The sequence below is a fragment of the Marmota flaviventris genome, chromosome 1, assembly GCF_047511675.1.
Source record: "Marmota flaviventris isolate mMarFla1 chromosome 1, mMarFla1.hap1, whole genome shotgun sequence".
NCBI classification, from domain to species: Eukaryota; Metazoa; Chordata; class Mammalia; order Rodentia; family Sciuridae; genus Marmota; species Marmota flaviventris.
This window is the reverse complement of record NC_092498.1, coordinates 44,846,066-44,868,807: the sequence shown is the minus strand read 5'-3', so window position 1 is coordinate 44,868,807 and position 22,742 is coordinate 44,846,066. Positions and strand designations below refer to the sequence as shown.

Sequence of the window (22,742 nt, the reverse complement as noted above, 5' to 3'; positions counted from 1 at the left end):
AAAGCCAAAGGCTGAATGTTCTCTCTGATAAGTAGATGCTGATCCATAATTGGGGGGGGGGGTCATGGGAAAAATGGAGGAACTTTGATTAGGAAAAGGTGAGGAAGGGGGGGTATGGGGGCAGGAAAGATAGTGGAATGTTTTAATTACCCTAAGTACATGTATGACTGCACATATGATGAGACACTACATTGTGTACAGAGAATTGAAAAGTTGGGCCGCAATTGTGTACAATTAATCAAAATGCATTCTGCTGTCATATATATCTAATTAAAATAAATAAATAATTTTCTTTAAAAAAAAAAAAAGAATACATCTAAGAGAGGCCTTCCCTGAATTCCTATTTTAAATTTCCATTTGCCTCTATTACCCTCTATCCCCTTTACCTTGCTAATTTTGCTTAATAGAAATTATTACCTGATATTTAATATACTTATTCATTTGGTTCTCTGGCTAAACTATAAATATTCTGAGGTCAAGAATCTTACCTGTCTTCCTTACAATTTGTTCCCTGATGCCTAGAAAATACAGTAGCAGCACAGTAAGTATTCATGGACTCAACTAATGGTATATAATAAAAAGATATTAACATAAAAGATATTGCTTATCTTTTACCTTAATTGTCTTGAGAACATAAATTCTAATAATTGAAAAAATATGTATTTTTTGCCATTTTATGCCTGCAAAATTATCTCCAAATGAGAGAATTAACCCAACTGAAACTCATACCAGATTAAGATTTTAGGATTCCCATAGGATATTTTCAAAATTTTGAAAATAATACCATACATACTCCTATAGAAAATAAGAAAGAATTATGAAAATGTGATAAAACTGACAATAAGACAAGTTCCCATGAAATACAGCATCATCATTTGTTATGGCAAAATGAACTGTATTACCTAATCATCACTAATGTCTGAGTCAAAGCTTAAAAGTTAATAAAAAACAAACTCAAGAACTAGGAAAAGCCTAAATTTGAGTAACATTTACTCCTGTGTATAGCTGGTTTCTTGCCCTCTTTGTTCTACCAGTTTCCTGTCATCAGTGAACCAAGCAGAACACTGCAGTCTTTAATGTAGTGGGTAGGTGGTTTTCTGACCCATTCCAGGAAGTCACACTTGGGAAATTCCCAAATGTTTTCAGACAAAACCAAATTATCCATGTCTTATCTGTCCAGGAATAAAACTTGTGATTTACCTGTAAATGAATCACAGTTTATTCTGAGTCTGGTTTTCTAGTAAGAAGATGAAATCTTTGGAAAGGAGTGCTTCCCTCTACAGTGTGGGAATCAAAAAAATGGTACAAACAAGTATCCCCAAAGGACAGAGTGCTTACACTGGCATTACACTTTCTAAGTTAAACCTGAGCACAACTCTAGAACCAAACAACCTGTACAAATTCAGTTTATCCTACTTATCTGATCTTGGACAGTTTACATAACCTTTCTATACTTCTGTTCTCTTATCTGTAAAATGGAGAGATAATGGCATCTGAAAAAAGTATACTGAAAATTATATGAATTAGTGCATATAAAATGCTTAGTGGAGCATTAGAACACATGAAAGTACTGAACCTGCTGTGTCTTCATTTCCCCTTCTGTTACATTGTTTTGTTTTTTTGGTAGGGCTAGGGATTGAACCCATGGCCTTGTACATGGGAGACAAACACTCTACCCAACTGAACTATATCCCCAGCCCCCCTTCTGTTACATTGATACAGCATTTACTTCCATAGGATTCTGTGAAGTTAACTAAGTTAATATAGGTAAAGCCCTTAGGATATTAACTAAAATATAGGAAGCACTATAATATGAATATTATCATTATTATTGATATTATTTGGGTTATAATTCAGTGCAAAATTTTTGAAGCACTGATCTCTCCCTTATCTTCTGCTTATTTGATTACTATTTCTTAAGCCCCTTGTATTGCTCCCTTTCCTTTGGTGGCTTCCTAAAGGAATAGAGATCCCCATAAGGATATATTCCCAGACCCCAATCTCATCTTCTTTCTTTCTTGGTAATCATCACTTTAATATGTCATTGCCTTTTAGGGAGATGACTTCTTATGTGTAACCAACAGCCTAGGACTCTCTGAGGAACTCCACATTTATCTGGACATTAATGTTCCTTAAACATTCATGCTCTTGCCACCTCTTTATTATTTGTTATTTTATTATCTACTTTAACTTCTCTCCTCATCAGCCTTCACATCTAATTACCAAATCCTATTGATTATAATTCACAATAAATTTTGAATGCAACATCTCCTCTCCAGTTTTCCTGCCATTGCTCTATTTCCCAATTATAATAACCTTGTAATTGGACATGCTACCTCATAAAATCATGCTCTGAAATTAATACCACACATAATTCAGCATAAGATGGATATATATTATGACATGGGTCTTGGAAACATTATGCTAAGTGATATATATGGTATATTGAATTGAATAGTGTCATCCAAAAGTTCATGTCCACCTAGAAACTATAAATGAGACATTTGGAAATAGGGACATTGCAGATGTAATCAAGTTAAGATGTGGTTATGAAAGATTAGGGTAAATCCTATACACTAATCTATACCCTAATATCACTGGTATTCTTATAAGAGGGAATTTTTGATACACAGAGAATGCCATGTAAAAAGGGAAGCAGAAATTAAAGTGATGCATCTACAAGCCTGCCAAGGGTCTCCAGCAATCACCAGAAGCTAGAAAAAGACAAGAAAGTAAGTATCTTTCTCCGGAGCCCTCAGAAGAAGCATGGCACTGATGACACCTTGATTTCAGACTTCTACCTTCCAGAACAGTGAGAGAAAAAAATGTCTGATGTTATAAGCCATGTCATTTATGGTAATTTATATCAGTGGCCATAGGGAACAAACACAGATGATGTGGATATAAAACTTTTAATTACCCATTCATCAATTAGTGGATATTTGAGTTGTTTTCTGCTTTTGGAAAATATGAATAACGTTTCTATTAACATTCATGTAGATTTATGATCAATTTGAGTTAATTTTGTAAAAGGCATGAAGGTTATGTTGATATTCTTTTCATTTTTAACCTATGAATATTCAATTGCTCCAGCACTACTTTTTGAAATGACTATACCCTTCCTCCATTAAATTGATCTTGCATCTTTGTCCAATTAGCCATACTGTAATTGCATGGTGCCATTTCTAGGTTCTCCATTCTGTTCCATTGATCTGTATCACAAAGTCCTAAATCAAAAGCTACACATATCGAAATAAAGTACAGCAATTCCTCTTACTTCATTCTTCTTCAGAATTGTTTTAAGTATTCTAGTTCCTTTACCTTTCCATATAAGTTCTAGGATAATGTAATCTATATTTACAAAAGCTCTTGCTGGATAAATCCCAAGGTTTAAAAAAAATACTTGTATGTGGATAACTCCCAAATGCATATATGCAAGACAGGCTCTCTTGAGCTCTTTACCTCTAAACACCCACCTGACAATTACCCTTGGTTGTCTGGTTTTGAATTAATTTTGAGATGCTCATTATATTTTCAAGTTTATTCTGTTATCTTCCCTCATCATAGTAAATGATACCACTACTTATCCAGCTGTTCAAACCAAAAGACTTCTCTATAAAAAAGAATGTCTTTAAATTTTCTCTTTCTCTCTCTCTCTCTCTCACACACACACACACACACACACACACACACACATTTTCAGGACACATCTTTCATTAGCTTAAAAATGTTTCATTTATAAATAGCTCTTAACAGTAAAACCCAAACAAGGGGGAGAAATGAAGGTCAGTAGAGGGGGTAGAGAGAGAAGAGGGGTGGGGAGGGGAGGGGAGGGGGGATAGTAGAGGATAGGAAAGGTAGCAGAACACGACAGTCACTAGTATGGCAATATGTAAATCAATGGATGTGTAATTGATGTGATTCTGCAATCTGTATATGGGCTAAAAATGGGAGTTCATAACCCACTTGAAGCAAAGTGTGAAAGATGATATATCAAGAACTATGTAATGTTTTGAACAACCAACAATAAAAATAAAAATAATAAAAAAATAAATAAATAAATAAAACAACAGTAAAACCCAAACTCCTTACTTAAGGCGCACAAAGTCCTCTCATCTCACACTTCTCCCTTCATGAAGCTCCAAGAAAGGCAAGGATTAGGGTGCCCGAGATACAAAGTTTAAGGGGGCCCTCATTGCATTTACTGGTGAGTACATCCTTAAACTTTGCCCTTTGGGCCCTTATTTATCCACTATGTTTCTAAACCTGGATCTCAACTTTTCCCTGCCTTACAGACTTGCCTAGACATCTTTACTGCCAGGCAAGCTCTACTCTCTGGTTTTTTATGACTAACTAATCTTTGTCATTTGGGACCCTCTTCAAACTTAACTACCCTATCTAAACTTATAATAATAATAATAACAACAACAACAACAGCAGCAGCTAGGATTTATTAACCTTACATTGAGATGGGCCCTATTCCAAGCCTATTTACTTAATCTGATCTTCATAACAATTCTTTTTGGTGAAAATTATCAGCATCTCCATTTTACAGAAAAGTTAACTGGTACTGAGTCAGAAGCAAAGTAAATTGCTCAAGGGTTCACAGCTACAACTAATGATTCCACCAGGAAACAATCTAAGTAATTTGATTACAGAAACTGAGCAACACTAGTTTATTTTCTTTAAGGCCCTTACTATCTGGAAATCTAATTTATTTGCATACTGTCTGTCTCTCATTAAAATGTTAGCTCCACGAGGGAGCTTGGTTTGTCTGATGTTGTCTAGTCAAACCTAGGTGTGCCTGGCTATATCTAGTGATCCATAACATGTACTGAATTAATGCATTTAGAAAGACAAGTGTGAGCCCAAAAGAACTTACTTAAAACTACTTATCTTTGAGAATCCCTCAAGTAAATAATTTCAAAATTTTGTAACAAAGAATCTTCAAGGAAAAAAAATATACTGCTTAGAACTTTTTAAAGACCGGTGCAAGGCTACTTTCCTTTTAAATAACCTTGGTGCATAAATGTGCTCTATTCCCTGAAGAATCGACTTTTCTGTGGTGGCAAGATAATCAATGTGTTATCAACATTCCATCAAGAAGTTAGAAATGGAAAAGTTTTTGACCTCGGGCTTCTTTCACCTGAAGTTATTTGAATTATTTACTTCCTGTCCAGTTGTTTAAATTTTTTCATTCTTTCCAGCTCTTTGGATCCACTGTTCCCCTACACTCTTCATTCATGGCTGTTTTTTCCTCTGGGGCATCTATATTTCACAGCAGCCAAGTGTTCTCACGGTCTAAAGTTTCTAAATCTGAGATCAAGTGAAGTGTAAAGAATTCTTTGAAGCTTGGCGGCAGCGGCACAGGCTTATAATCCCAGGGGCTCAGGAGGCTGAGGCAGGAGGATCATGAGTTCAAAGCCTGCCTCAGCAAAAGTGAGGCACTAAGCAAATCAGTGAGACCCTCTCTCTAAATAAAATACAAAATAGTCCTGGGGACTTGGCTTAGTGGCTGAGCGCCCCCGAGTTCAATCCCTGGTACTCTCCTCCCCCACCGCAAAAAAAAAAAAAAAACTTTCTCCTGGCTCCTTGTTGGCTGGCATTTGTCTGAAGGCATCTTGAGCGTGGGTGGCGCACCAACAACACGAGTCCTCTCCCAGGGTATACACGTTTAACAGCAGGTTTGGCTGGGGGGATAGGAAGAGGATGGCGAACGACCAGGAAAGCCTGGTCGTCTTTGGCTCCAACCACAACTGGGCATTCCACGCCCAGCAAAAACTTTGTCAAACAAATACGAAATGGCGGGAGAATTCCTGAAAGGAATTGGAAGTTCTGGTCTGGATCCTGTCAGCCTGGCTGATCTGGCGGACACGCCAAGAGTTGCCACCCCCATCTCCACCCCTTTTCTCCCTTAGTCCGAGACCCCAAGGTGAAGTGTGGTCTGCGCGCAGATATGCGCCTGCGCCCAGAGGCCAAGGCGCTCGCGCGTGGCTCCTTCCCAACGCTTCCCGCGCATCCCTGTGCGCACACACTGCGCAGGCGCCGGAAGAGCGTCCAGGCGGGCATGGCGGCTGGCACTGCTGCGGGCCCCTTCCGGGGCCTGGCCGTGGCGGGCGGAGGCGAGAGTAGCGATAGCGAGGATGACGGCTGGGAGATTGGGTACCTCGACCGGGCATCCCAGGTAGCAGAGGAAACCTTGTGTCGACAGCAGCTGTTGTTGGCTCCTGGCTTTCGAAGGCTAGGCCCAGCCCGGGGAAACTTACTAACTTCCTTGCCCGTGTTTCCCTTTTTACCTGTGTTTCTAAATTGGGGAGTTTGAACCGAATCGAACCCGCACATTTTCCTTTTGTTCCCCAAATGTGGTTTTCATCGGATGCACTGCTTTGTCTTGTGGATGGAGCTTCTTGCTTGGGTTTGGACCTATCATTGTTCATTCCCTCTAAAGATAGTTTTAGACATGGAGTCTTCGCTGCTAATGTTATATGTCGACCAAAACCCTGACATACCGTGTACCTCATCAGACATTACAATTTCCTGATGTACTGGAAATGAAAAGATGTTTCATTTTGTGCTTTTTTTTTTTTTTTTTAGAAATTAAAAAGGCCGTTGCCTATAGAAGAAAAGAATGAAACGTTTAAGAAAGCATTGACCACTGGAGATATTTCCTTAGTGAAGGAACTCCTAGATTCTGGTGAGAGTTAAGGGGTAAAGTCAGCTGAACACAGTTTTCTAAGTTCACAAGCATTCCTGGTTTCAGGAGGCTTGTGTTGCTTTCCAACGAAAAAGCAACCAATAGTTAATACATCAGTTGTTCTTTTGAGTTCTGTCTGCCTTATTTTCTTTGCCCTTACATTGAGAGTGCCACCCTAATTAGCTTCCATCGGCTCTTCCACTTCGTTCAAGAAGTGATTTTTGTTTTTCAGCATTTACTTGGCTGTAATTTACATTTCTCAAGAATTGTTTCTATTTATATATTTTGTAGTTTTATGGTTTTTCCTCCTTCTGTATTTTTGTTGCGGTGGAATAAGGTCTGAGCTTAAAAAAATAATATTTAAACCTGGATATTTGTTCCAGTTTTATTGCCCACTCACTGTAGTTCCTTAGGAAAATTAAACTTTCTGTTTGTTTATGTAAAACATCAGAATTCTGTCCTGGGTTCCATTATACTCTCCTGTGAATTAAATATTTTAAAAATTACTTTCACATACAAATGTAAATTGTTGATTGTAATGGTTGAAATTATGCAAAGATATAGCAGGCATTTACCATCTAGTTATAGCTACAAAACATTCACACACAAAATAGATGAGACTGTATATAGCAAAATATTTTTATTCAGTGTTAGAGATGATACATGGTTTTTGTAGAAATTAAAACCTTTTGGAAACAAGTCAGATCCATCTTTGATTACTAACCATGAGAATGCATTTATAAAAAAGGGTTGTTGGGGGAAAGATAATTAAAATAAGATAACATGTAAATTAAGGGTATAGAACATATAAACAATATATAAATGTTAGTTATTATTCTTAGCAAATGAAAAAGATGTTTGATTTGGTGGACAGATGGTGGAACTTGGGTTTCTATTTGAAGAATGAACTTGAATGAAATTTGAATAAGGAGAAAGAGACCAGAATAACTAATATGACTATATGTATGGTGTTTGTAGTTTTGGATGGAGTAGAATAGGCAGAAATTTTTTTTTTTTAGAGAAGGAAATTTGTCCTGGGAATTGTGGGACTAGGCACAATGAAGGTGATGGAGGCTCTTGGAGGATTAGGACTGGATATGATTGGTAGCAAATATGGGTTTTTGAGTCTATTGAAAGAGCCTACCGCTAAGTTTTTAGTCAGTCATTTGAAATTTGGTTTTAATTATTAAAACTGAAAACATTTAAAAAAAAATATATAGGTATAAGGTAGAAAGATACCTTTTTGTCCCCACTCTCACCCCTATTACTGTTGGTTTTGGGGTATTTTACCCTGCTTCTCCTTATTTAACATTTTAAAAACTATTTCTGTTATTTTGCCTTTGAATTTATTTCATTTTTTTGAAACATATTTCAATACCATTGGAAAACTTTAATTAAAAGTGAAATCATGCTAGGCAAGATGGCACAATCCTGTAATCCCCGGGGCTCAGGAGGCTGAAGCAGAAGGATCATGAGTTCAAAGCCAGCCTCAGTAACCTAGCAATGACCTAAGCAACTCATTGAGACCCTGTCTCTAAATAAAATATACGAAAGGGCTGGGGATGTGGCTTAGCGGTTACGTGCCTCTGGGTTCAATCCCCAGTACAAAAAAAAAGTAACAGGCATTTACTAACATTTTTAGTTCTCCATGAAGTATTTTACATATTCAAGAAAGGTATAGAAACACCCTTCCACCCACACACACAGATGACCACTTTTCCTACAGTCGAGGTGTATTATTCCTATGAATTTTTATATTTTTATGATATATGTATATATCCATAAACAATGTAGTGTTATTTTGAATGTTTTTGAGTTATATAAGTATATTTTGTTATTCCTTTAAAATACCTGTTTTAAACACTATACCTAGAACTGAATAATTTAAATATTAGAGGTGATGATTGATAAGGATTTTTATACCAAAATGCATTATTTATTTTTGTTTCATGTCTTTTCCTTTTTCTACATTTACTATCACAATTCAAGCAGTACTATCAATAAGAAAAGAATGAAAAAACAATGATTTTTTTTCTGAACTCATCATATGCTTTCAGTTGTAGTAGTTTGAAGAAGAAAATTTGTTAAAGGTGACCAGTTGGGATAGCATTTTATGTAGGTACTAAGATGGTTAAGTATTATTTTCTCCCAGTGTTTTTCATTTACATTATACCAATTAAAGTGAGACAGTTGGGAATTGGAGATACATGGTTTCAGTGAGTTAATGTTTCAATAGAAAAAAGTGATCCCTGCCCCAAGTTTGTATTTTCTTGGTGATAGTCCCTTCATCTTTGCAAGTGGAATAATCTATAGCCACAGACTATAAAATCTGTAAATTATACAATGTTAAAGCCAAGTCCATATTCAGTGGTATTTCCACCTACAGGTATTCCTTTTTTGAAATAAAAATGTTGTTTTCCTTCTTGAGACTAGCAAATACTACTTAGGTTGAAGAGAGAGATTGCCAATCAATCTCTACGACCTTATAAAAAAGGTTTTACCTAAATGTAATGAATTGTGTTCATTACTTTATCCTTATATTACATCTTCTATGCTCTTCCCCAGTCCTATAACACTTCTTTCTTTTTTTTTTTGAGTGTGTATGTAACCAAACCAATCAGTATTATTAGGAAAATCATATAATTTCAAGGATTTTTATCATTAAGTATTTAAAGATTTGAAGGTCATCAGATTCTTGTCCTGGTTAGTATCTATCCCTAATTCCACTCTGAAACTTTATCCTACTCCTAAGGCCTGATATCTGTGAAGAGAATTCTAGCTCATTGATTATTATTCATTTTTCTAAGGTAGAACCTGATAGTAATTTTCAATTTGTTCTTTTTTTTCACCTTCTCAAAGTAATGTTAAATTCTGATGATACTACTTTTGAATATCCTTTAGTTATACAACCCCCCACCCCATCCTGCTCTCTCTCTCTCTCTCCTGTGCTTAGTTTGATGTTTGTAAGTTGGTCTCCCTGCATCCTGCCATTCTCAACAGTGATATATCTGTGTTGTCTTTATAATACCGATATAATGATGTTAATCCCTTGTTCACAAAGTATAGTTTGTATTTTCTAAAAGAGATTTCATAATGTATTTTCTAAAAGAGATTTCATAATGTAACCTATCTTTTTAACTTCATTTTTTTTATCTGATTACCTATGGGCAAGTTTTGTGTTGAAGGGGAAGTTAGGATGTCTTAGGGAAATTTGTGGTATTCACAATCTTGGATATTGCCCGAGTATAATATTCTAATCTAAAAGACATATTCCCTCCCTGAAACCTTCCCCAACTCCCCTAGAGAGAAAAAAGTGGCATAGAAAAACCTATTATACTATAAACTATTTTATATTTATATTTTATAAAACATTGGTCAGGTCAGGTCTCTTAGAATATAGCGTCTATAGTGAAACTAAAGTTAACAAATTTATTAGTCACAATATTACTATTTTTCTAGGACCATTATTACCAAGAAATCCTCTTCTAGAATAAACTATATGGTGTATTTCTCCATGCATATATATGTTACACACATTACAGTGAGGGTCTTCTTGCTATTGTTTTGTTTTTTTATGGTGAGACTTTCAAAACCTTGTTTTTGTGTTGACAGGCATTAGTGTAGATTCCAGCTTTCGATATGGATGGACTCCTTTGATGTATGCTGCTAGTGTTGCCAATGTAGAGATGGTTCGGGTCCTTTTGGACAGAGGTGCTAATGCAAGCTTTGATAAGGGTAAGATGTTTGAGATAACTTAACTGATTATGTCTACCATGAATCTTTGAATCCCAAGCAGCAATTAGGCAAGGGGGAATAAATTAAAGCAGTTTGGGAAAAAATCTTTCTGTTAGTTGAATTGGTTAAATAATATGCAAAGTCAAATTAGAAACCTATCCATTTTGAAAAAGTCTTTCCAAGAAGATAGATTCCAGATATGTATTTTTTAAATTACATATAGGTATGTACATCTAATTTCTGAAGTAGAAGGTTTGGCTATTTTTAAATAAAAAATACATTGAAAAAAATCAAAAGACTGCTATTTTTTTGGAAAAGTACCTGAAAATTAGTTTATGAAATTATAAACTTTGAATTATATCACTTGAAGTTGTTTCAAAAGTAGTTTATTAAATATATTTATTTCTGTTTTTCTTAGTAAATAATTCCCACTTGGTAGTTCTTTGAATACTCTTAAAGAACAAAAGTATACATGCAACTGGGCACTTTGGTGCATGACTGTAATCCTAGAGGCTTGGGAGGCTGAGACAAGAGGATTGAGAGTTCAGAGCCAGCCTCAGCAACAGTGTGGTGCTAAGCAACTCAGTAAAATCCTGTCTCTAAATAAAATACAGAATAGGGCTGGGGATGTAGCTCCATGGTTGAATGACCCTGACTTCAATCCTTAGCAGCCCCCTCCCTAAATAAATAAATAGATAAAAATTAAAAATAAATTTTAAAAAGTATATATGCAAATATAGTTTGTTATATTTATTTAATAAATCACTTTTTTGTTGTTGTTTTGTTTTGCAGTCCTGGTGATTAAAGTCAGGGTGCTCTACCACTGAGTTACATCCCAGTCCTTTATGTTTTTTATTTTGAGACAAAGTCTCACCACCTTGCCAAGGCTGGCCTCAAACTTGAGATTCTCTTGCCTCAGCCTCCAGGTCATTGGGATTACACACATTTGCCACTGTACCTGGCTTAACTTGTTTATAATAGGCCGTTGATTTTACTTCATAATTATTTTAGAATTGATTTTCACATTAGTTTTTTTTTGTATGTACATTAGATACTTGTAAAACTATAGCTGTCGTTTCTTCTTTATTTTACAAAAATCTTTCTTATTTTCATGATTAATCAGGTTTTTTATTTTGTTGTTAAAAATACCACTCAAAGCTATACTTAAGCTTGAGATTTTTAAAAGCATAGAAAATTTTCTGCTCAAAAACTTCTTTTTCTGCTTCTCTTCCTTGTAATCAGAGGAATACATACAGTTATAAGATACTTTCTATTTTTCTCAGAATGTACACATAAAGATTGTAGGTATTAATTTCAATTTACTTATAAATTATATCTAATGAGATATTAAGACATGACTTGACCCACAGTTTATCAGTGGCAGAGCTAGGAAAGATGATACTACCTTTGATTATCCTTTTGTTATACAACTTGTCATATGCTATGTTGTATGCTGTGTCATATGCTATGTCTAATATAAACCATATCTATGGTGACCTTTTTTGAATTACTGAGTTCTTAATTGAGAAGTGTTTTTTTTTTTTTTTCTTTTTAAATCTATCCTCTTTCCCATTGATGCCATAGGAGCCAAGGGAAGAACAGTTTTAGGGAACAAGGTGAGTTCAGACAGATCAAGAAGACAAAGATTAAATGTGGCAATTGTATCAGTTTCAATAGGAAGGTTATAAGCTAGATTTCAAGAACTGTCAAATGGGTGAGAAGAAGTGAAACCAGAGCGTACAGCTCGTTTTCCAGTCATAAGTTGAGGAAGGCAAATTTTAATCAACCAAAAACTGTTCATATTCAGGCAGTGTGGCACAGTCATGTGCCTCATCACTTGCTATTCTCTTGAGGAAATGGAATAGAGGAAGGAAGTTAAGAAATGCATTGTGCATATACTAAATGGGGATGAATGGGATTTATCCCTGATCTCTTGTTTTGGTGAATTAATCTTATGCATAAGATTTGGGAAGAGTTTGTAGAATTCTAGAGTGCAATAAACATATAGAATATTTTAAAGGTAAGGAAGTCAATTAGATATACTTCCTAAAGTATGAGGATATACTTCCTAAAGTATAAGGTTATTTCCTTGTTTTGTTATTCATTGTAGATAAGCAGACTATTTTGATAACTGCATGTTCTGCTCGTGGCTCTGAAGAACAGATCTTGAAGTGTGTAGAGCTGCTACTTTCAAGAAATGCTGATCCAAATGTAGCTTGTAGGTAAGAGCCTTACTGTTGGTTCAAAAATGTTGAAGATACTTTTCATTATCATCCTGTTAAACACTTCATAGTATGAATTTTTAAAAATCATAAACAGTGTTTGTTTACTTGGCCAAATAGTTGATGGATGAAATTAGGTCATAAGTTTCTAGTTCCAATTATATAAGAGTACCAAGAGAAGGGGATATCATAAAAATTGAACTTTTAACTTTTAGAGGAATATTATAGACATCTGGACTGAGAAGGACCAGTTGACATCAAACAATAGTTTTCTATTAATACACTCAAAAGAATATGATGATCAAGTTATAGAAGTAAAGCCTGTTAAGTACTTTCTCTGTTTAACAAGTTTTACACAAATACTGACAATATATTGAAAGTGTTTATATATGCCTAAGACTTCACCAATTAATTAGGTAATAATTTACATGTAATAGTGTCTAGATACATAGAAAATAATCTTGGATCTGTTGAAACATCTGTAATAATAAAAATGAATACTGTACATCTTTAGATAATTACCAGATGAAAACGATTTTGATCTAATTGGAGTGATTTCAAGGGTGGTCTTTGGCTGCCCAGGGGCCATTTGGCAATGTCCATTTGGCAATTTTTGCTTTTCATACCTGACAGACATTACCCACTGTGTTCAGTGGGTGATGTCAGATAGGCTGCTAAATATCCTGCAGTGTATGGGACAGCCCTCCAAAGAATAACCAATCCCAAAATGACAAAATTGAGAAACCCTGATTTAGTATGAAAAAGGCCAAGACTTATACAGTAGATAATCAATGTTTAAACAAATAAAGATTACAAAGAACTGAAAAAGATTCTATCTACATATTTTTAACACATCAATTCACAGAAATTTTTATTCTGTCATTTAATATATCCCTAATTAGGGCTGGGGTTATGACTTGGGAGTAGAGCTCATGCCTAGTTCTTATAAGACACTGGATTCAATTCTCAGCACCACATAAACAAACAAACAAAGGTATTGTGTCCATGTAAAACAAATAAAGGTATTGTGTCTATGTATAACTGAAAGATATTTTTTAAAAAAATTTAAAAAGATATCCCTAATTAGGTGTAACTTGCACCTTGAAATTGGGACATGTACTTCACTAGCTAAAGTACACTTCCAAATCTGTTGTGGTTTTGATTTATACCTTTTGAAGTGGCATAAGACTTGCTTTTCTGGGTTCAATGGAAAATTGGTTTTTGCTTGATGTATCTCAGATTTTAAAATTTCTTTTACTATTTTCCCCAAAGTATTATAGATAGTCAGGTCTTTGCCCTCTCACTTATACCATCTTCTAAATACTTAATATGAAGTTAAGTAAGCCAATGTCATAGGTTTTAGACTATTTGGCCTCTCAAGAACTAGATGGCATCTTTAAGATACATAGAATATATCTGGTAAAACAGATTACATTTGAATTAAAATGACACAAGATTAGTATCTCATACTAAAAACCTTAAAGCTATCATGCTGTAAGGCAATGTTAATGCTGAAAACCCTAGAAAAGCTAATGAACTTGAAAGAGCACAAGATTTAGATTGGTATGTACTCAACTAAAATAGATAATTTTATAGCATGGTTAAAGAAAGAAAGCTATGTATTTAATAGATATGAGAAATAACTTGAAAAGTCAACTTTCAGCTACTTTGTCTTCTTTAATGTTCAAAGCTTGAACCAATACAGTTACTGAATTGTGTTTTCTTTCTTGTCCAGAAAAGAAAATAAGTCATGGTAAATAGTGCTTTTTAAGCTGCAGATTTTATAAAGATAGTATTAATGAATATTCTGGGGTAGGCATAACATACATCCATATAAAAGGGAAAAAATCCTAGAGTACAGTGAAATTTGTGGGATTATATAGACAAATCATATTATTTTTATTTAGTTTCATGTAATATGTGCCAGAAGTTTTTTAGGGAACCATTATTTAGATGTGAGGGAGAAAAACATCTTTAGATTAATTTACTTTCATTCTGTTGACATATTCCCTTTTGTTGAGCAACTCTTTTGCTGAGAAAAATTACCTTTCAAGAAAAACAGCACAAGTAAAGAATTGGCCATAAAGTTTATAATTTTCATGAAAGCTACATGGTCATATACTTACTAGTTGCAAAAGACATTGAACACTAACTTTTTTTAAAAACTAAAATGAGACCCATAGTCTTTCTTCATAAAGTGAAAGTAAGAGCAGTGTTAGCAGTCAACCTCTAAACTAGGGACAGAAGTCCCAATTCTGATATGTAAAAGTAGCATGAAATTCTTCATTCTTGGAAATAGTTCAAAAGACAGGGTCTTAGTTTGTAGATAAATTGAAAGAAACAAAAGAGAAAGATTTATGTGTGTTAGGAACAAAAAGATAATTCTAGGAATTTGTAGATTTTGTAGTGAAAATGAGTTATTTGAATCAAATCACTTGATTCAGTTTGTACTAAAAGCTGGTAAATAGAAAAATAAAAATTAAGAGGAAGCTGTTGAATTTTTTATACTTAATTAGAAATTTTTCTGAGTGGTACTGAAAAAATTTTGTAATAGTTTACAATTTTTAAATTGTATATAATTTATATACATGAAATATTTATATTTTTATTGTTCAGCTAGATCCCTTTTGAATACTGCATACAGTTCTATAACTCACACCTTCTAATCTGTTGTTAAACTCACCAGTTGAATCAATAATTTGAGTTACTTTTTACTTTCTAGAACTGGTTTGCTTCTTTTTAAAATTGTGGTGTCACTTTATAGCTCATTTTTTCCCTGATACTATTTTCAAGCTTTAGATTATAATTTCTGTAGCCAAGCTTGGTGGCCATGCCTATAATCCCAATGGCTCAAGAGGTTGAGATAGGAGGATCTCGAGTTCTCAGCAAAAGTGAGGTGCTGAGTGACTCAGTGAGACCCAGTTTCTAAATAAAATGCAAAATAGGGCTGGGGATGTGGCTCAGTGGTTGAGTGCTCTTGGATTCAGTCCCCACTACATACTGCTTCCCCCCCAAAATTCTTTAATGTGATAAACATATCATTTAGATTGAGCATTTCCATTTCTGAAATCTGTTTGTTTCTGTTAGTAATGTTTATCATGCTCCTCATTCATGACTAGGTGCTAGTCATTAGGTTTAAAATATGCTTATAGGACTAATTATATGGCTTAGGAGGTTCTATGAGAGAGAATTTTGTATATTTTTAAAACATGTTTGGGGTATTATCAATCCAGGACTTGTATAATCTTAAATTTGGGATTGAAGTTCTGGACCATTTTGGAGTATACAACACGAAGAACTGATTTATCCTTAACCCTGGAGAAACAGACCCTTGAGTCTCAGCTTAATTTGTCTTTATGGTTTATCAAGCTTTCTACCTCCTATAGGCCCAGGGCTTTCAGTTTTGTTTCTCCTGATATAAAGGCCACCAAAATGAGCTTTCCATCCGAACTGGCAGATGTCCTCAGGGAAAAAACAACTGTGAATGTAACCTTCACCTCTCTGGCTTTTTGCTATCTAGATTTTGGTTCCTTGGTATCTTAGTTCTACAGTTTTCAAGAAATTGAAATTTGTTTTCATCCACCTCTTTTAGATGCTTTAAAATTTTGGTCCAAATTTTGATCTAACTTGCTATTACTAGAAGTAAAAATCAGTATTTTGGACATTTTTGAATTGTTTGTTTGTATTTTTTTGTGTGTGTGTCAACTCTGTTATTATTTGTTTTCTATGGAAACTTCTTTTTAAAATTTTTGTTTAAAATCTCTTTGGAAATAACATTAATTTAATACCTCACAATGGGCTTTCCATAATTTGTACATAGGTATCTAGCTTGTTCTTTTAATCTTATTTTCTTTTATTATTTTTATTTTCCCTCCTGTGGGACTAATGTTAAAGAACTGGCAACTTGAAATCCATTTTTAAGTTAAACTTGCTGGGACACAAATCACATCTTGTGTTTCTCTTAGATCTTTTTACAGAGGATACTTAGCATAGTATACTGTGTCAAGCCGATATGGTAATTTACTGGTTTATTTATTTTAGCTTTAGAATTTTTCTTTGAGGGCATTAGGTTTTTTGTTTTTAAATCAAACTTTTGTTGAATATTTTCTGTATACCAAGCCCCATGTTAATTGCTTTTAAATATTGTCTAAATAATTCTTATAACTCAGGGGTACAAGGTATGTTATTTGTACAGAACAGAAAATTTGTGCTCAAATATGTAAGTGCCTTTGATGTAGCAGAAGTTTGATAAGGATATTTACAATAATTTAATCCAAACAGCATCTTCCAATAGAATGTACTTATGTTTCCCATCTTTTCTACCTATATTTAGGAGTTCTCAACACAAACCAATTAAACAGCATGACTTTTTAATTGTTACAAAACACATATTTGTGTTAAGCTGCCTATATCTGAGTATTTTGTTTGTTTTTATTGTCTTTCTGTAAATTGTAGTAGGCAGTTGAATATTTTCATTTAAAAAGTCCACAAACTGAATAAGGAAGTATTGAACAGAGTAATGTTTTTACTTAATTTAGCTTAATCATATTCAGGCCTGAAAACAAAGTGTCCTTGATCAAGTTAATTGGAACTTGACATTTATGATGTTGTATGGACTTACCATTTCTTATTTTCTTTTTATATTGACAATGCAATAAAAAATGGTATTATAAGTTAAAATTTTGAGAAGGTCTATATTAGATTATTGAATACACAACATAATTTGAAACACTTCAATTGAGCCTGAAGAATGAAGTTGGCTTTCTTCTTGTTAGAGTAATAATAATATTTTAAAAATTGCATGTAATTAACATTTTTAGAGTTTTTGAGAGTTTGTTCTTCTTCCTCACTGAAACCTTGTATTAAAAAAGAGAGATTTCTTTTCATTTAGAAAGCAATTTTTCTAGCATAAGAGTTTGTTATATTCATATTGTTTAGTCATGAGATAAGAGTTTTGTAAAATGATATGACATTTTAATTTCAATAGATGTTTTATTACCATTGATAAGATAGCACATATTAACTAATGCCCAAGGTTTTGACGTAATAACTGTGTGGTTGTTAACTTATTGAATATTATTACCTGTTTTAATCAACAGAAGATTTCCTGGGAAAAATGTTGCTTTCTTTCTTAGAATATAAATTTGATTGTAAATGTCACTGGAGCAGCTTGGTAGATTTACAGTTTGGCTTTCAATACTAACTTGTTTTCTTTCTTTTTTTATTTTTTGTTCTTTTTATTTTTTAAATATATAATAACAGAATGCATTACAATTCTTATTACAGATATAGAGCACAATTTTTTATATCTTTGAATATAAAGTATGTTAATACTAACTTGTTTTCTAATTGTAGGTAAATATGTGATACGTCTTTCTTTTCAAAATACAGGCAGAAACATTCTTTTGGAAATAGTTTTTTAAAATAACTTGTTTAGAAAATATTACTGGAAAATGTCATTTATTTTGTGATTTTATTCTTGTCCTACTTAAATGTATAAATAGTCGATACATTTTGTCATACAATATTAAAATAATATGTAGTCCATGTGGTAAAGTGCGAGCTTTCCTTGACTAAACAAATTTCTTGAACTTTTATCTTAGAGATATCTGCTTTAATCAGTTTGGCCAGTGTTTTCATTCTCTTTTATTATTATTTTAAATTACATACACACACAGTTCTTTTCACTCAGAAATGTGTTTGGGATCTTTGTTAGTACTTAGTAGTATTTACATTCTTGTGTTGTATGGTAGTTTGAGTAATGTCTCATGAGTCGGATTGCCAAGGTTTGAATCCCTGCTTTATTATTTACTAGCACTGCAATTTGAGTTATTTATTTGTTCAGTTTATTTTTTATAATACAGACATAAAAATGTCACTCACTTCATAAAAGTGTTTGGTATTTAAAACAGTACCCAGTCACAGAGTAAGCCTTAAAATATTTGCCTTAACAAAGATGATGATGATATTCTTGATACATATTAATTCTGCAAAAGACTTGTAGAAATTAAAATGCTGAAAAATTTTGTACATTCAAAATTTTGCAAACGACATCCAAATAGTTGTCTAAAAAGTTTTTCCACTTTACACTGTGAACTATGTGAGAGAGCATCCATTATTATCCATTAATAATAAGTTAGTATTAACATACTTTATATTCAAAGATATAAAAAATTGTGCTCTATATGTGTAATAAGAATTGTAATGCATTCTGCTATTATATATGTTAAACTTTGTGGTTTTATCAGTCTGATGGATAAAAATGAGCCTGTGATGGTATAAGGTTTTTTTTGTTGTTGTTGTTGTTGTTTTTGGAGAGGGACTAATGAGCTACATCCCCATCCTGAGCATTTTTGTAGTTTTTATTTTCTAATTTTCAGTTCACTACAACATCTTTCCTTATATTACTAACTTTTTATATATAGTTTTTATAAATTGCCTATCAATCCCCTAATCTTTTTATTTACCTGTATTTTCCTTATGTGTTAGAACTGATTTTATCTTTGTTAGCAATTTTACATGTATGTAGTAACAACCTTGGTGTTCCATAGCATTAACGTGGCTGTTCATATACTTAGAAATCAGCTGGTGTTTTTAAAAGCAGAAAATGAACAGGACAAAGGTAAAAAAGTAAATTATTCTACTAAAATGAATTCCCTAAAGAATTATCTGTTGAAGGCAGGGAACTAGCATATGAGTTCATAATTTATTATTTATAAATTATCTAGATTTAGTATGTTGATCCTCAACAGTGTAATAATAATCAGAAGTTTTTGATGAGAATACAAAAAATAAACTTAATAAGCTTTAATAAAGTTATTTGTCCTTCATTTGTCATTTTTATATTGTTTTCCTAATTGTAAAATTATAGTATGAGAGTAAGAGTCATAATTTTTCATTATTAAGAAAAAACTGTAATTAGCTACCCTATATTTGGGTGGGCAGGGTACTGAGCCACGTCCCCAGCCCTCTTTTTTATTTTATTTAGAGACAGGGTCTCACTAAGTTGCTTAGTACCTTGCCATTGATGAGGCTGGCTCTGAACTCGTGATCCTCCTGCCTCAGTCTCCTGAACTGCTAAGATTACAGACATGTGCCACCATGCCTGGAAGTTACCCTATTTTAAAAAAATCAAAAATTATTTGTTTGTGCAGTATCTTGGTATCAGAAATTCATGCTCGAGATCCTGTTACTTATTCTTTTTATGACCTTGGCAATCTTGTGAAGCTCTGCAAACTTCTCAAGTTCTGGCATCCTTGTTTTTTCTCTTATACCTTTGTATAAGTCAGTTTTGGTATTTATAATTAAATTCCTAAGATAGACTGCTTACAAAGTAAAGAGGCTTATTTAGCTCACATCTTTGGAGGTTCAAGGATATGGCACCTGTATCATTTTACTTCTGGTAAGGACTTACGGAGTTCATGGCAGAAACAATGGTGGGAACGTGTGAAAGCAGGAGTCATATCTCACACAGAACCAGAGACTGGGTGAGGTGAGGCTTGGGCTTTTATTATAATCTTTTTATGAGAGCTAACCAGGGACACACAGAATACCTTTCAAGGGAATTCACCAGTTGACCCAAGGACCCCTCACTGTGCCTCACTTCTTAATGTTTTCACACCATCTCCTACCTCCACTTTGGAGACCACACTTTCCACACATAAACCTTTAGTGGACTTCCAAACTATATCCAAACCATAGCAACCTTCAGACATATTTTGTATTTTGCCAGATTTTATAGCTTTTTTCAGTGTTAGTTTAATAAAATGACTGATGGCTGGAAGTGGATTTCTAATTCCGAGCATTTTATCATTATCAATAATAGTTTATCATAATTATATCATTAATCTCCCAGATATGATTGTTTTAAGCAGATTAAAAAAGAGTACACAATACTGAAATGTACATAAATACAAATTAACTATTTTACCCTTAGATCAGAGAAATTACACCATTGTCAAGTAATGTTTTTCCCCTTGCCAGGTTGAGAGTTTTGTTTTTACTTTTCTTTGAATGCCCTCTAGTGGAGGTTTTATTGGAATAACCAAAAAGACTTTTTATTAAAGACTGTATCGTCCAGGAAAAAATTTAATTCTGGTTTTACATAATGTACCTAAATTTTCTTTTAAAACAACACTTTTTAAAAACTGTTAAGTAAAATTTTTAAGGAAACATGGTAGAGGAAGAAAAAGTTACTTAATATCACTAGCAAATTCAGCTGGTTTTTGTTAAACACTTAATATGTGTTAAGCCGTAGGGACAGAAAATGGAAGAGCCAGTCCCTGCTTCAAGAACTTGACAATACAGTAGAAAAGATTACTATAGAATAGGCATTTTCCACATAGTAAGACATCCATGTAATAGAGGATGTCTCAATGCACAGAAAGTAGGAAAGCTTAACGAAACTAGATAACAAGTGAAAGTTTCCTAAAAGCTAATTTCCCAGACTTTAGTTTTGGAGAATGAATAGGAGTTAAGTCAATTAAAAGATGGTATGAATGATTATTCAGGAGAGAGGAAGGGGGAAGTAGAGAAAGAGGAAAAATCATGTTTCTTTCAGGTAGTTTTAAATAGTACAACCAAAAATGGGTCAGAATTTGGCATTGGCTAGATAATTACCTCCCATAATCCAAGCTACAAAAAATAGGAATTTGATCCTGAAAGCTGTTGAACAATTTAAGAAGAATGAACTTATTAATGTTTTTTAAAGGTTATTCTGACAGCGGTGAATTGAAACCAGAAGATTATTGCACTTGCCAAAGCCATGGATTGTATATTCAGAATTGTAAACAGCAACTAATTTGCATGAATATGAGCAACACTGGTTTCATTGGCTCCACTGTACTTCAAAATAGAGTTTTTTAATTTTCATTTTTTTATTTAAAATTCTCACAATAAAAATTTCTATTACAATTTTGAAAAATTTTATTTTTCAAAATTTTAATGACTCTTATGCTGATAATTAAAAATAAAAAACTCTGTCTTGAAATACAGTAGAGCCAATGAAACCACTATTGCTCAGGTTCACATGGTTTTACTTGCTGCTTACAACAACTTCAAATACACATTTGGATGGTTTTCAGTTTTTTAGTGTTACACGAAAGTACTATGGAGAATGTTTTTGGCACCTTGCATGGATTTTTTGTTTTTTTTACAGAACACATAAAGTGAAATTACTGAGACAAAGGTTTATGCATATTAAACATTGTGAGAGGTGTTACTAAATTATCTTTTTAAAAAACATTTCTTTAGTTTTATTAAATTTTAAAAAATTTAGTATCTTTAGTTTTAGGTGGACACATTATTTTGTTTTAATGTGGTGCTGAGGATCGAACCCAGTGCCTCATGCATGCTACATGAGCGCTCTACCACTGAGCTACAACCCCAGCCCACTAAATTATCTTCAGAAAAAGTTGAGTAACTATCTGCAAGAGTAGTTGAGAGGCCATACATAGTGACAGCACTAGATATTTTCTTATGCTCTGTTTTACAATCTGATTTGCAAATAATGATGCCTCATTTTTTGCTTACATGCTTTTCAGTAATCTTTGATTAGTGTTAGACATTCTTGTTACATATTTATATTTGTGTATTAATTGCGCATATCTGTTGGGAGTTTATTTGGTGGTCCAAATGTATTTTACTTATTTACAAGATCTTTCTGTATATTTCATCTTACAGAATTTTTTATTGTTATATGTGAGGAAGATGCTGTTTCTAATTTGTTTTGTATGTATACTTTAAAAGAATTTTTATGTTGTGATTTTTATTCATCTTTTGAGAAAAAAAAATTTAGAGACCTAATTTCCAAAAAAAGTATCAGATGAAAATTTAACAAGTTACTTCTTTTAAACTTCCAAGGAACAGATTACACTAATTCTGTCTAAATAGTCCTAGAACATAAAAAACTAGAAGCCTTTCAGTTCCTTTTTTAATAAAGCAACAACACTGTTCTGAGACTCAATTTTAAAAATTATCTGTCCCCCAAAAAACAAATACATCAATCTCAGTTATAAACATAGATACAAAATCCTAAATCCTTAATGAAGTATCAGTAAATTTAATGTTATCAGTAAATTAAATTAATAATA

At 33.4% G+C, this 22,742-nt stretch overlaps 1 protein-coding gene across 2 annotated transcripts in view; it reads left to right on the top strand.

Moving 5' to 3' along the window:
• The first annotated feature begins 6,059 nt into the window (after positions 1-6,059).
• Asz1 (ankyrin repeat, SAM and basic leucine zipper domain containing 1) overlaps positions 6,060-22,742 on the top strand; it is a 42,290-nt gene continuing 25,607 nt past the window's right edge. The window contains exons 1-4 of one of the 2 annotated variants that reach the window (XM_027926424.3): positions 6,060-6,184; positions 6,595-6,694; positions 10,307-10,429; positions 12,540-12,651. In XM_027926424.3, coding sequence (XP_027782225.3) covers positions 6,068-6,184; positions 6,595-6,694; positions 10,307-10,429; positions 12,540-12,651 — 452 coding nt within the window. In that variant the 5' untranslated portion in view covers positions 6,060-6,067. The remainder of the gene's footprint in view (positions 6,185-6,594; positions 6,695-10,306; positions 10,430-12,539; positions 12,652-22,742) is intronic. The other variant, XM_071607665.1, reaches the window with a different exon arrangement.